At 44.2% G+C, this 16257-nt stretch overlaps 1 protein-coding gene across 1 annotated transcript in view; it reads left to right on the forward strand.

Annotated features, from left to right (window-relative positions):
* The first annotated feature begins 512 nt into the window (after positions 1–512).
* The window catches only part of LOC141141236 (uncharacterized), a 119552-nt gene continuing 103807 nt past the window's right edge, over positions 513–16257 (forward strand). The window contains exons 1-2 of the mRNA XM_073628920.1: positions 513–587; positions 800–1009. Of these exons, the coding sequence (XP_073485021.1) occupies positions 513–587; positions 800–1009 (285 nt within the window). The remainder of the gene's footprint in view (positions 588–799; positions 1010–16257) is intronic.

The following is a 16257-nucleotide window of genomic DNA, read 5'->3' on the forward strand; positions in this document are numbered from 1 at the left end:
ACGACTGTGTCAACTTGTCTTATGAAACTACAACTTTAGCTTTTAAAGGATATTTTGAAATCAGTTGTCCATCTTATGTTTAATTACCATAGCAGCTTACACTACAATACGCATATCATCTTTGTACCCCACAGAATGTCCACTGGTCCACTAGATTGCACTCCTCCTCAGGATTGAATGATGCTAGTTGTCATTCAATTCACTTCCTGTAAGCATAAGCTGTCATCTAATGGGCACGTATCACCATGTTGGTCTGGGCTCACAGTACAATAATACAGAGAGCAGTGCTAATGTCATAACAACAATATTAAGTACCATCTAGCACCCCCTGTGTGAGGAGAGCACGAGGACTCCAGGACGTCACGTGACCTGGCCAGAAAACATCTGCAAAAAGGTATGTATAAATGTAATTTTTAGATCACATATACGCATGTCTGCAGTACTGGATCTTCCCTACCTATGAAACGTCACACACCTACTGAATGGACAGAACACCAGCAGTTTATGCATGGATGATTCAGTTGTATGAATGCTCAAACATTAGAGCCAAATCTGTGGTTGTACAAGAGTCAGAGACTCTAGAACAGGTATGATGACTATCACTGTTCTTAGCACAATAAGAGCCTTTGGTTTGGATACTAATACAAATTTGACTATATGCCTTTAGTACATATAAAATTTACATATTTGAAGTGTTCAAGTTTAAATATTTAAGGACAACTCAGATGTTTTACAAAAAGAGTTTTTTCTTACATGCCACTGATTCCAGCATGGTCTTCTTTTTAATATGTTAATGTAGGCCTCTAGCTGGTTTCTGAAGTCCTTAAGAAATGGTTCAAGTCTCAACTGGACTATCTCAGACTTTCAAAGGCAGTCACAAGTCCAACCTGCGAATGAGAGTTATAACTGTATTCCTGTTCGCCAGCCAAGCTCAACTGTGGAAAATCATAAAGAAGGGCGAGCCAGCCCTGAACAGGAAGCAGAGGAAATGGAAGATCAGTATGATGAGGTACATTGTATTTATCTGTTCAGCACAGTTGTTTTGGATTGTAATGTCAAAAACAGAATATTATCATCAGCTTTCCATAGTAAAATACAGATGGAATGCAGAAGGTTTCCGAATACAAACTATGAGATTTTAACAATTTTACTGCTGGCTGGAGACTTGAGCAGGCACTGTGACCTGTATGTTGCTCCGCTCCCATGCACTAGCGCCCCTCCTGGGGGTTTGCAGTGGCGTGATCTGCGGTGCTCAGTATTAAGCTGCTGTGAGTGACCCAGATACCACATGATCGCTATGTAATCACATGACACCTAGTGAACAGCAGTCATGAATGGAATCTATTAATTACATCATTGTTTGCTGCGGTGTGTGGTCTGTGATTAGTCACTGGTGATCACATGGTAATAGGGCCAATTACAGCACCCTGTATTATGTGATACCTGTGACCAATCACAGCATCACAATGGTAAACAATGAGTAATGAATAAAAGCCATTTAAGACAGTTGAAATGGTTTCCATTTCAGTGATCATCGCTGTAACAAGCAATCACTCCCCCCCCCCTCCCAAAGTAGTAAAGGGTCACTATGGTGACTCTGAACTACTCAGATGAGAGAAACAAAAGGATTTTTTTTTTTTGCATACTGTCACTAGTCAGTGTGCCTGATCATCACCACACCAGTCATATGATGAAGCTGTACTGCACTGGTGACATTATTATTATACAGGATTTATATAGTGCCAACAGTTTGCACAGTGCTTTACAACATGAGGGCAGACAGTATAGACAGTACAGTTACAATAAAATTCAATACGGGAGGAATACTTGTACCAAATTGTATTGTAACTGTAGTGTCTGCCTTCATTTTGTTAAGCGGTGCACAAACTGTTGGTGTATATAAATCCTGTATAATAATAATAATATTAAGAGGGCCCACTTACAATCCAGATGTAAAATTGTGAAAAAAAAATATTTAATTTCTTAATTTTCCAAGAAATTGTGAAAAACAATTACAACTTCAGACCACTTGCCATGCCTCTTACTAAATACTTTGGGTTGTCTACTTTCAAAAAAGGGGTCATTTGGGTGGTATTTGTACTGTGTTGGCATCTTAGGGCCTCAAGATGTGAGCTAGGCCATCAGTACATCAGGATTGACCAATTTTCAAATATATATATATATATATATATATATATATATATATATATATATATACACCATAGTTTGTAGACTCTATGACTTTCCTACAGACTAAATAATATATACCAATTTGGGATATTTTTACCACAGAATTTGGCAGACTACACTTCGCCCTACATTTATGAAGAAAGATTATTTATAACCGAAACTAGGAAACATGTTTTTTTTTCTAAATTTTCTGTATTTTTTGAGTTTATCCAGCAAAAAATAAAAACTTAGTGGTGATTAAATACCACCAACAGATGACATGTTGCTCTTTCTGGGTGATACCACTACGTCTCTGGCAGCCGTCATGGACACAATATCCAGGTTCAGATATTTTTCCGGTCTAACTATCAATTCGACAAAATCTGCATTTTTACTATTGGAGGGCAGAACAGGCTAGACAGCCTCAACAAACTGTCCCATTCCCACCATATCCTCATTTAAATATCTGGGGGTCTACGTTGCTCCTAACCTGCTTAACTATTGTCCCCTTAACATACACCCTTTCCAAGCTTAGGGATAGGGTGAATACCAGGAGTAAGCTGCGGCTGTCAGTAACTGGTAGAACTAATTTCTTTAAAATTATTTGAATGCCCCAATTGCTCTATCCACTGCATAATTCGCCAGTGGTGATCCCTCTGAAAACCTTCAGAATAGTCAATTCTATTTTTAGATCCCTGATTTGGAATAATCATACCCCCAGAATTAAACTAGAGCAATTGCAAAACCCAAGGGATCAGGGAGGTTTGGTGCTACCTAATCCCTACGTGGAGGCTCAGTTGCAGCACCTTGCGGGGATGTTTTCCATACCTTGTACTAGCCCCCCTCATTTACCACCATCAGCTGCTTGCCCTATGCTCTACTGAACTGGCATGGATTCCATCCCAGAAGGCTTGGAAGCAGGTCTATTTGCCAAACCACACAGACATTTTCCCATATATAATCTCCTACATAAAATTTGGTAGAAATCAAAGCAGCTGCAGCGGGTGGAGGGGTTCACTGCATATAGCCCTATCTGGGATGATGGATCTAATAAGGAATTGGGCAAGCTGTCCCAGGGTAACAGATAGAAGAGGTTTGGGGTGACTCATTTGACCCATATTTTTCTGCACGGGACCTCCCCCCCCCCCCCCTGCTCAGAAGAGGTTCTCCTTTCCCTCATACCTGAAGTTCTACTACCTATAATTACAACATGCCATTTGGGCTCAGGGAGTAAAGAATGTGTGGACCTTATCGCCAACTCCGATTTTGCAATTAATTTCTTCAGTTACCCATGCTAAGGGCCTTATTTCCCAGCGTTACAGTATGTTATTGAGTACTTATCTGGATAGCTACCCCTCCAAGGTCTGTGGGAAAAGGGAGGGGGAACTTGGTCAGCTTTCGGGTCACCAGTGGGAACTTGCAGGTGGTGGTTACTAGCTCTCTAATTTCCTCACAAAAACTATCCCAGCTTTATATTGTTTTGAGATCCCATTACACTCCTGCTTGCCTTCGCAGCATGGGCATACTGGCAGACTCTCTCGGTTACAGGTGCAAACGGGACAAGGGTGACCTGATTCATCTCCTCTGGAGGTATCCCAAACTACACTGTTTTTGGATGGCGGTCCTGGGTAGGGTGTTCCAAACTCGGTACCCCTGGAGCCTAAATGTGGTTTGTTGGGCATCTTAAAGCGGACCTTCAGTCATTTTTTCAACTTTCCATCTATTAAATCTTCTGCCCTTGTTGTTTTAACTTTGGATAGTAAAACATTTTTTTCTGTAAGTAAATACCTTATACAGCCCACTTCCTGTTTCTTGTCTGGTCATTAGCCTAGGCTTATGACATCATGCACGGCTCTTTCTCTCTCTTGTGAGAGTTTGCCAGGAAGGGAGGGGGGATGAATCATAAAAGGGCCAATGAAAGCTGCAGATGTGCCTCTGTGTGTCTGTGTAAATCCAGGAAATGAACAGGCAACAGCTTCAGCTGCCCACAGTTAAAATGGTTGCAGCCAGACTTATGCCCCGTACACACGGTCGGACTTTGTTCGGACATTCCGACAACAAAATCCTAGGATTTTTTCCGACGGATGTTGGCTCAAACTTGTTTTGCCTACACACGGTCGCACAAAGTTGTCGGAATTTCCGATCGACAACCACGCGGTCACGTACACCACGTACGACGAGACTAGAAAAGGCCGGTTCAGAACCAAGCGCGGCACCCTTTGGGCTCCTTTTGCTAATCTCGTGTTAGTAAAAGTTTGGTGAGAGACGATTCGCGCTTTTTCAGACTCGTGGCTTTCAGATCGTTTTCTGCCGTTCAGTTTGTGCTTGTGGGTTTGTATTTGCTCTTCAGTGCGTGCAGTCAGTTCGTATCGGAGTTTTCTGTGCGATCTTGTCCGCTCGTTGCTGTTTTTCAGGTCGCTCTTCACAGGCCTTGCTGTTCTTCAGTGCGTTCTGTTACTTCGTTCTGAGCAGCCGACCGTTTTCTAGCCATGTTTCGTATGCGTACTCCTCGTACAGTTCGTGCTGTGCGGGGGCTTGGTGTTGGGGTCCTGACCTTGACACAAGTCCAGTCCATGAACAGGGTGGGGAGGAGTTCATGGACCAAGAATTGGTTGCTTCAGCGTGACCAGTTCTGTCATATGCCTTTGCTCCGTGAGATCTGTGAGAATAATCCTGATGATTTCAGGAACTTTCTCAGGATGACGGACCCCGTATTTCACCGTTTGTTGGCTTCGCTGACCCCCTATATCAGCAGGCAGGATACCTGCATGAGGCAAGCCATCACTCCGGAGCAGAGGTTGGTCGCTACCTTGTGGTATTTGGCCACAGGGAGAAGTCTGCAGGACCTCAAGTTCTCGACAGGCATCTCCCCCCAGGCTCTTCTTTGTGGACATTTACTGCTTGTGTTTGTTTTAGCTGACCCTGACAGAAATGTGTGGAGTGCAGAAAATGTCGTGATTGTGTAACCTTATACAAAGCACTGTTGGCTGTTATTTACTAAATGCAAAGACACTTTTCACTACAAGTGCACTTGCAACTGCACTGAAACTGCACTTGTAGTGCAAAGTGGATTTGCCCTTAGGAAATTACCCCCATTTTCTCATCAAACAACAATTACATCACCCCAAAAGTGTTGTAGCGTTGAGACAATAATCCACACATTCTTGATGAACAATCTTTTTAATACCAGCACAATCACATGTGCATTTACCAAAGGTTTTTCTGACAAACCAACATGTTTGTTGTATAACAATTTTTGTGGTGTCATTATCCAAAATCAAAATGTGCATTTTATAGAAAACAGGCCTGTGTAAAACCCACAAGAAAGACACAAATCTTGATCTTACAAAGTTCACATTTGGTAGAACTTGAAGGCAATATCAGGCATGAGCATTTAGGAACTGTGTTTGATATTGCGTTCAGATGGGGTGAAATCACCCCAGGAAAAGCCAAATTTGGAAGATGCACACAAATTTCCCAATGTCAACATGTGCTAGCTGCCATCACGGGGGATCAAGGGACGTGTTTTGGGGGAGAAAGCCCTTCCTCACCGCTACTTTATTATTGAGGAAGGGGTTGCACCCCCAAAACGCGTCCATTGATCTCCCGTGATGGCAGATAGCACATGTTGACACACTGTGTGCATCTTCCAAATTTGGCTTTGGGAAAAATCACAAAAACATTTCGCACATTGTAGCAGACAAAAGAAGAAAGTGATTTTGAGGGGCTTTAAACTCGCCCCAAAACATCAATGATGTTTTTATATTTTGGAATAACATCATTGATGTTTTGCTGGATGTTTTCCAATTGTAAATTACACCCCATGATCTCCCCGATCAGGATCTGGGCACTTTCTGATGTGAAAGGATCTGGATCCACAACCTCACGATCACCTAAAAAGAGAGGAAACCCAAAATAAATTAGGTCTAAAAAAAATGCCGCCATCCATCTCTTATCTGAGCCTGTGGTTGCAGACACTCACCTGTTGTGGTGACTAGTTCCACCACGTCTTCTTCCTCCTGCTCATCTTGTGTTGGGGGGATTTCCCCTTCTTCCAGAGGGGGGGGGGGGGGGGCTCTGGTCTCCTCGGATGAGGGGTGTCCTCCGAGTCTTTTCTCCCCTATGTAAAACAAAAATGGTATAATTAGCACACAGATATTTGATGGCAGAACTCTAAAGATGAAACATTGCTTGGAAGTGGGGTACAATTATCTATTTTAGCAGAGTTCCAAGATGTAGCTTTTTTAGTGTCCTTTGTCAAGCTGCAATACTTTACCTGTTTGGTACAAGCTTCACAGATGGAGACCCCCCTATAGTATACACTGGAGCACCTGTGTGGCCCCCCTAATAAAAAGGGTGTTCTGGGGTCCCACACTAGTGCTCCAGTGTCCAGATGTGAAAACAGCTGCTCAGTGTCCTCTCCTTACACACAATCTAGTTTGCATTTCATTCTAGTAACAAAGCCATCTACACAACCCAATTCTTTGAAGACAAGTATAGGGCCTCAAAATGGTGGCCAAATGCATATGGGCTAAACAATGGTATTTTATAGTCCGAAAAAAAAATGTGTGATCCGAACGAATAATGTGCCCATGAACATGAAAGTTGCCATTTTAAACTGTACAACAGTTCCTAAAAGCACATGGAGCAGCACGAACGTAATAAACACAAGAACAATAGGAACACAGCACAACTACTTACTTTTTTGCAGCACTCTCCGGATCTTTCTGTACTGCTCGTGTTCTCGTAATTTCAGGTCCGACCACCGCTTCCTGAGCTGATCTTTCGATCGTCGTACCCCGAATTTCCGGTGCAGACTCCTGACCACTTTCGCCATGATCTTGGCCTTTCGGACATTGGGGTTGGGGTAAGGCCCATACTTTCCATCATAGTCGGCCTTCTTCAGGATGTCCACCATTTCCAACATCTCCCCAAAGGACATATTTGAGTCCTTTAATCTCCTTCTGGATCGGGACGTTTCAGGCTCCGGCCTTTCCTCCCCCTCCTCCTCGTTGCTGTACTTAGCACGATCCTGCTGTCTATCCGCCATGTGCTCTTCCTCCACTGCGCCGAACAAAAAGGGGCGGGGAATAGAATAGAAAGAACGTCAGGGGCGGGCGGATTTATACGCATGCGCAGTGTGTATAAATCGTAACGCGCGCGTCTTACGTACGATCTGTGAGCGGAGGAAGGAGCATCGGAGACGCCGATCGTGCTAACGAAGGTAGGATCTAAACTTGGGCCTATACTGCTTCGAAATTGAAGCCTATATTGTAACAAGATTAGGGGAGTTTGGCCTGACATTAGGCTTTGTCTTGTGTTGTGTCTTGCAGAGAAAATGGATGGGTTCAACGACCACAATTTCCTGCCCCTGTTTATTGACAAGTACAGAGAGCTGCCCTGTCTGTGGCAGGTCATACACCCCCACTATAACCACAAACAGAAGAGGCAGGCAGCGCTGGAGAAACTGCTGGAGTTGGTGAAGCCGGTGGTCCCCACAGCAACCATCCCTTATTTAAAAGCTAAAATTGGTGGCCTGAGGAGCACATATCTGAGGGAGCGCAAGAAGGTCACAGATTCCCAGAGATCCGGAGCAGCTGGAGCAGATGACATTTATGTCCCCAGGCTGTGGTACTATGAGAGACTGCGATTTCTGTCAGACCACACTGAAGTCAGGGAATCCCTCTCCACTCTTCCTTCCACGCTTCCTTCCATACCAGCTGAGGCTTCCGATGTCCAACCTGGGCCTTCCAGCCAGGAAGAAGTGGAGGAGCCCAGCTGGAGTCAGGTATAGCATTCTTCTACAGATTTCTGGTCAATAAATAAATGATGTTTACTAGATGTTATTATTGATCACTAATTGCTGCTTGAAAGTGTTTTACATATCAATAGACAGTAGTGGGCACCCAAAATTGGGACAAGAATGCAAAATGCTGGGCTCAGAAGGATAGTCTGTTATATTTGTTAACATTGAATTTGCAGCAGTCAGGAGGTGAAAATTGTGTGTGATTGATGAAAACAATACTAAAACTATGTCCCTTTTTCATACACAGGAAGACCTCAGCCAGGAGGAGGCTGTGGAATGTGGCAGTCAGGAGGAGGCGGGGATTATTAGTGTCAGCCAGGAGGAGGCGGGGATTAGTGGCAGCCAGGAGGAGGCGGGGCTAAGTGTCAGCCAAGAGAAGCCTGGGACAAGTCGCAGCCTGACTGAGTCTCAGGTCCCTCCCCTCCGCCTGCCATATAAAAGGGCCAGGAAGGCCACTCCCAGTCCTGTGCAGGATTCAGCGTACAGGCTGATCCAGGAGGCTTCGGCGTCCCTCAGAGCCTTCCCCAGTCCTGAAGAGGCCTTTGCCTGCATGGCTGCCACCAAATTGCAGGGCATGCAGGAGGGCCAACGCAAGATTTCTGAGGACCTGATTTATAAAGTCCTTCGTAAGGGGGAGAGTGGGGAACTGACACCCAAGACGGATGTCATTGAGATGGACCATCATCCTCCTCCTCCTCCTCCTGCTGCCACAACTCCACCACCACAGCCAAAGGCTGGAAGGAAGCGTGGAAGGAAGACCAAAGAGTGATTGCCCTGGGTTCAGTCTGGTCTGACAGAAGCTGCAGTCTCTCGTATGACCACAGCCTGGGGACACAGATGTCATCTGCTGCTTTCCAGATCTCTGGGACTTCTGGACCAGACTGCACTCCCTTAGATATGGACTCCTCAGGCCACCAATTTTGCTTTTAAATAATTGATGTCTGCCCTGGGAGTCCAAGGCTTCGCCCACTTCTGCAGTTTCTCCAGCGTTGCCTCCCTCTTTGTTTATAGTTGTGACCCCTTAATAAAATATTTTTAGGTAAATTCTACTCTCCTGTGTGTGTTTTCATCCAAAAAGGACAGTTTGTTGGTGAGTATTCAGGTACATTTCTAAAGTACAATGTGAAATTAACAAGGGACAACAACACCAAACAATCTCCTCCTACAGATTAAATAGAACAACATATCAATGGTGTTGTGGGAACTTGTCACAAAAAACACACAAACATTTTCGGGAGTACAAATCAAAATCACCAAAAAAAAAAAAAATAAAAAGAGAAACACAAAAAAAGATTCTACATTAAAGTAAAAAAACAAAAAAAAAAAATAGGTTGTCAGATGTGAGAAATCAAAATATATTGAGGGAATCCCGATAAATAGTAACGAAAAAAGTTTGTGAGAAGTGTGTGTGAATATGAGCATCAAAACGACTTAATTCTTGTCACATTATAAAGAAGAAGAGAGTGCGCTGTATTAAACCATTTTGAACATTGCAGCGTGACGAAAGTGCTTTATCCATTCCGAACGCTAAGTTTACCAGAACGAGCTGTCCCGTGTCGGAATTTCTTCTGAGCATGCGTGGCACTTTGTGCGTCGGAACAGGCCACACACGGTCGGAATTGACGCGATCGGATTTTGTTGTCGGAAAATTTTATCTCCTGCTGTCCAACTTTGTGTGTCGGAAAATCCGATGGAAAATGTCCGATGGTGCCCACACACAGTCGGAATTTCCGACAACACGCTCCGATCGGACATTGTCCATCGGAAAATCCGACCGTGTGTACGGGGCATAAGTGTAGGGAGATTTCTGCAGCATACTTGGCAAGTACAGAATCACAGTATACTGTATATAAAATAATATGCAAAGTGGTTGGAGCTTCAGAATGGCAAAGTTATTTTTATTACAAATTATGTGAGCAGACTGCAGTTTATCTTTAAGTGATATTATCCCAGAGGAACCCACACGGGTGGCATTTAAATGCGCACTCTTCCAGGCTCGGAAGACAATTCTTATGCTCTGGAAGTCCTCCGATCCCCCCTCACACCAGCTATGGGTGATGTCACGGAACGTCCCACACTCCGCTTGAGTGCTTCCGTCATATACCACTTCCTCCCAGTCTGTATACAGATATCAGATATTCCAACCTCTCTGAGCAGAAAACAAGGCGACACTTGCTTCACTGCTAACATGGACTGTTTTTATTCAGAACCAGAATACAGTCTTATATACACAGGAGAAGATTACTCTAACAACACAAACGTAACCTAATTAACATGAGCTAATTATCTAATCCTTTATACAGCCTAGGTGACTGAGACATGACCTTTCGCCCAGACTTGTGGTCACCGAGCTTCACACAGTTATAGCAGTCGTCCCGTCTCCTACATTGTATAGAGGACAATGTCATTAGCTCATTCAATTAACATAAACACAGGTTGATGACACCAGCATCTCCTCACAGGATGTGTCCCAACAGAATGAATCCATTGAAAATCCACGGCCCATAATCAAAAGGCAACAGGCTTGCATACAGTCCTCTCCAACAGCCTCTGTTCTGGCTAGGTCTGTGACATTTCTCCCCTTTCGGCAGGAGACTAACACAGGAGGAGACCCCAGACGGGTTGACTCCGAAGTTAGTCCATAGTTCCAGTCCTCTACTGCCTGTACCCACACAGTACCCCAAACAAATTGTTCCAAACAGAGTATTACTCACCCAGCCAACCTATGCCTCTCTCAGAGAACATATCTGCCGCTGGGGAGAGGCCTGGATTGGCTCTTCTCCCTGGAATCCTTTCTGCCGCTGGAGAGAAGACAGGGTGTCTGGGCTCACTCTGTCATGCTGTTGGGGATCGGGGCCCACTGCCCAGCATCCCTGGGGTATACAGGTGGAGACTGAATTCCCATCCACCTTCACAAGAAATCCATCCTCTGTTAGTTGAGGGTAGAGTCCAGCAGTCCTCGGCCCTGTTGCCAGCCCTTCTGCTGGAAACCCCACACCATCTGCTCTGGCTACCTGTTGGGGAGGGTGGCCGACTGCCCCACCTCCCTGGAACTCTGTAGTTGTTGCAGGTGATGGCCAGAGGTTGGTAGCACTCTGCCCGGTTGCCGGTGCTTCAACTGGGGAAGTTCCCTGTAACTCCACAGATACTGCTGTTGGTGCGGGGCAGAGCACAGTGAAGTTTGGCCCCAATAGCAGCTCTTCTGCTGGAGGCTCATCAGGTTGTTCTTCCTCAGCAGAAAAGTCTATTAAATCCCCTACCTCTATAACTGGTGTCTGTGGATAGAGGTTCACCATCTCCTGTCCGTGGAACTCAGAAGATGCCATCAGTGCTGAGCAGAGCGCAATGAAGTTTGGCCCTAATCCCAACTCTTCTGCTGGGGGCTCACCCGATGGTTCTTCCTCAGCAGAAAAGTCTATCAAATCCCCCGTCTCTGCAACTGGTGTCTGGGGATGGAGGTTCACCATCTCCTGTCCATGGAACCCAGAAGATGTTATCAGTGCTGGGCAGAGGTTAGCAGAGCTCTGCCCTGTTGTCAGCACTTCAGCTTTGGGGATGGCAATCTCCAGATTTCCCACTGCAGATTCTCTGGCATGCTGCTGGACAGGCACATTCCTCCATCCAAGATCATCCCATGCAGAAACAGGATCATCAAGGTCAGTCAGCACTTGCTGCATCCGCCATAAGACCTCCGCCTCCATAGCTGTGGGGGCAGGTTGGCAAAGCACACTATTGCTCTGCCACATTGCCGACTCTTCAGCCAGGATTTCAGGGTTGTCAGCTGGTATTTCCTGATAGTCCCAGGCAAAGGGAGCCCAGCCCTGGCACTGAGCAATGTCTAGCAGCCGTCTGTAGGCGATCTCTAGCTCCCATTCCTGAACGGCCAGAAACTCCAAATCTTCCTGTGCCCAGTGCACTTCTCTGAAATCCATGATTTCGTCCACCCGCCGCTCCAAATCACTCCCAAAGTTAGGGTCCCCTGTCAGCTTCACAAACAACAGTCCCAAGCCGCCGTAGCTTAAGCCTTCCGTTGGGCTGTCATCCGCTATCCAGGGACATGCTTGGGATACATGCCACCGGAGGGCTCTGTAGCTCTCATCCAGCTTTATCTCTGCCCAGACCAGCCTGCTTAATTCTGCTGTCTGCTTCTTGTGTGGTTTTTCTCCCAAAAACCGCACCCGCAGTCCGTACTGCGACCAGTACCTTTCCTCGATGGAGGGGAGAACTTTTCCCTGGTGTCGCTGCTCACGGGCTAGTGCTTCCTTCCAGAGTTTGCAGCGAATAGAATCACACCATCCCAGCAGGACCTGCTCCGATACTGGTCCTCTGTGCTGTATCTGCATCTCTCGCAACCTCCTTCTGAATTCCTCATCCATGGCGACTGGTATCTGTACCTCTCCTCTCCTGGTATCTGTACCTCTCCTCTCCTGCTATCTGGACCTTGGATCCAGATGGAAGTTTGGATGTCCCAGACTGCAGGAAGCTATCCCACTGCTGCCACCAATGTCACGGAACGTCCCACACTCCGCTTGAGTGCTTCCGTCATATACCACTTCCTCCCAGTCTGTATACAGATATCAGATATTCCAACCTCTCTGAGCAGAAAACAAGGCGACACTTGCTTCACTGCTAACATGGACTGTTTTTATTCAGAACCAGAATACAGTCTTATATACACAGGAGAAGATTACTCTAACAATACAAACGTAACCTAATTAACATGAGCTAATTATCTAATCCTTTATAGAGCCTAGATGACTGAGACATGACCTTTCGCCCAGACTTGTGGTCACCGAGCTTCACACAGTTATAGCAGTCGTCCCGTCTCCTACATTGTATAGAGGACAATGTCATTAGCTCATTCAATTAACATAAACACAGGTTGATGACACCAGCATCTCCTCACAGGATGTGTCCCAACAGAATGAATCCATTGAAAATCCAGGGCCCATAATCAAAAGGCAACAGGCTTGCATACAGTCCTCTCCAACAGCCTCTGTTCTGGCTAGGTCTGTGACAGGTGACACATTTGGGAAATACCCTTATATTTGAAAGGTATGTTTATCAACATAGGGGATGCCCTGGAAAATTTGAACGATTATGGGCACCATGGTTGGATACCCCTGTCCTCAGTTCGCCCAAACTTGTACAGATGCGGCTACTGAAGTGCCCTGGTCGCCCAACATGAATCATATATGGTCTTGCACTTACCTAGTGGCCAGTTATTTTGGTCTGATTCAAAAGTTATACCCAGGGATACATTAAACTCAGGGCAAGAATGTGCTAATATTGTGCTCCTTGATTATATAATAATAGAGGTTTATGTCTTTTTTTTTTATGCCAATGCTTGGTGTAATGCTGTTGTGGAACGTGTTTTGTATTCTCTTTACTTTTAATTTATTTTATTTTCTGAATGCTGCCAGACTGTCTGTATTTAACTATGTTATCTTTATTTTTAATAAAGAATCTGTTTGATTTAAAAAAAAATACCACCAACAGAAAGCTCTATTTGTGTGAAAAATATATATATAAATTTAATTTGGGTACAGCGTTGCATGACTGAGCAATTGCCAGTTAAAGTAGCACAGTGCTGTATAGCAAAAAATGTCTTGGTCATGAAGGGGGTAAAACCTTCCAGGGGTCAAGTAGTTAAGTGTATTGTTTTAAATGATGAACATGGCCTTACTTATGTTTACATCCCAGTTAAGTTAAGCAACATATAGGCTTGTTTTTAACATCTATTAAAACGTTGCATCTTTAATCCCTTAGCGACAGTGCCTTCTGGTCCTTCGGATGTTCAGATGCCGGGAGGTGGAGGTGGGCATTTCGGTCATGTGACCACCGGTCTCATGACTGGAAAGCCGCCCCCCGATCGCAAGTAGCAAATAGGAACTTTCCATTACCCGCCGGTAACTGTGGCAGAAGGGCGCAGGGTGCGCGCTCTTAGCACAGCAGTGTTTACATTTTGGTATGCATAATATATGGTATGTGATAGGCTCTGCGCTAAGGGTTAAAGTTAGGTGTGGCTGCCTGCACAATGACTACTGATCAAGAGTAATCCAAATATAGAAACCACATGTGTGTGCTGGCGCTACAATATACGAGTGATCAAAATTCAACCAAATACTGTGCATATTATAAATCAACAATTCTTAAACAAACAATTCATATATTATAAAGTGCTAAAATGTTCATTCAATTCGTATAATAAAGTGTCCATTCAAATCAGTCCACACATAAAACCCAATCCATTGTGCTCCAGAAAGTGCTATGTACTGTAGACTTCAAAACTTCAAAAATATCAAGTGCTCTGTGTGCAAGTCACCTCTCCGTGCTCCCCTCCTTATGCCTACACACTCATCAGACCCAAGATGTTATGCTCGCTCTGCATATATCCACAGCCATTCTTTCCCTGGTAATCTTTGCTGTGTTTCACCGGATCAGAACTAATATCCTCGCTTTCATATGCCCATAATCTTCATTCAAGTTGAATCCACCAGCAGTACTCCTCTAGGTAATGCTGTGATGCGTGCATGTTAGGGGAAAATAAATGTGTAATGGTGCAGTGGTTCCAACATATAGCACCCAGCAACCAACTGCATTCCACAGACCAGAAGATGGTGGATGGAAGTGATGTCAGTAAGCCCTGTCCAATGCGTTTCGTCTTGAATGAAGATTATGGGCAAATGAAAACCTAGCATATTAGTTCTAATCCGGTGAAACACAATGGAGTTTACCAAGTTAAAAACGGCTGTGGATATAAGCAAAGCGAGCATAACGTTTGGTGAGTGTGTACGCATAGGGAGGAGAGCACGGAGAGGTGACTTGCACACAGAGCACTTGATATTTTTGAAGTGTACAGCACATAGCACTTTCTGAAGCACAACGGATTGGGTTATATGTGTGGACTAATTTGAATGGGCACTACAAGCACTTTATTATATGAATTGAATGAACATTTTAGCACTTTATGATATGATATGAATTGTTGATTTATTTATGAATTGTTGATTTATATTATGCACAGTATTTAATTTCATTTTGATCACTCGTATATTGTAACGTCAGCACGCAGCTGTGGTTTCTATTATTTGGTATGCATATATGAGGTGTTAAGGCCCATCCACCGAGAGACCGCATATATGCGCACAGCCGGCGTGAAGAGGTTAAGTAAATTAATAAGAATATGAGCCCCGATGATAACTACTATAATGCTGTTGTTGTTATATTATTATGAAAGAAAATTTTTGCCTGCAAACAGAATATGTGCACCTCTGTAATTTAATTCAGTATTGTTTTCAAAAATCCAACTAAACCCTCAGTTTAAATCAACTAAACACATACCAGGGCATTCAAAACAAAAGGTGTTAAATGTCTTATAGTTCGCTTTCTCTCTAAAGCCCTATACACACAGTCGGATTTTCTGATGGAAAAAGTGAGATCAGATTGTGTTGTCGGAAATTCCGAACGTGTGTGGGCTCCATTGGACTTTTTCTGTCAGAATTTCCAACACACAAAGTTTGAGAGCAGGATATAAAATTTTCCGACAACAAAATTTGATCGGTTAAATTCCGATTGTGTGTACACAAATCCGATGCATGCTCAGAATAAGTTAAGAGATGAAAGCTATTAGCTACTGCCCCGTTTATAGTCCCGACGTATGTGTTTTACGTCACCGCGTTCAGAAGGATCGGATTTTCTGACAACTTTGTGCGACCGTGTGTATGCAAGACAAGTTTGAGCCAACATCCGTCAGAAAAAATCCATGGATTTTGTTGTCGGAATGTCTGAAAGTATGTACAGGGCATAACACAGCCACAGCCTCCTTAGATAAGCCTTTCCCATGTCAGCATGCTGCAGAGTGGCAACGGTTGAATTGATGATAGGCAACTCCTATCCTCATATTGATTAGTGGTTCCAAATTAATAATAACTACTGCAGTAGGGAACAGACACAAAAGATACGCTCAGCATCTTTCCAAATTACTGTTCTGCTTTATTATGACGCAATTGAAGGTTTTTATGCACATGATTACGTAGGTATCACATTAATATTACAATTGTACGTTTATGGTAACAAGGGGCGTTACATAGGCAGGCTTATTCTAATCAGGACTCGAAAGAATGTAAACATTTACTGAAAACATTATTAGTGCCGTGTGCACAGTGAGGGCAGTGTGCAATACATACAAAATAGAATACAATTATATACAGAACTTACAAATTTCCATTACAGTCTCCCCTCTTTTGATCAATATTTTGATCACTAACCATACCTGCTAT

Source organism: Aquarana catesbeiana, linkage group LG04 (assembly GCF_042186555.1).
Source record: "Aquarana catesbeiana isolate 2022-GZ linkage group LG04, ASM4218655v1, whole genome shotgun sequence".
NCBI classification, from domain to species: Eukaryota; Metazoa; Chordata; class Amphibia; order Anura; family Ranidae; genus Aquarana; species Aquarana catesbeiana.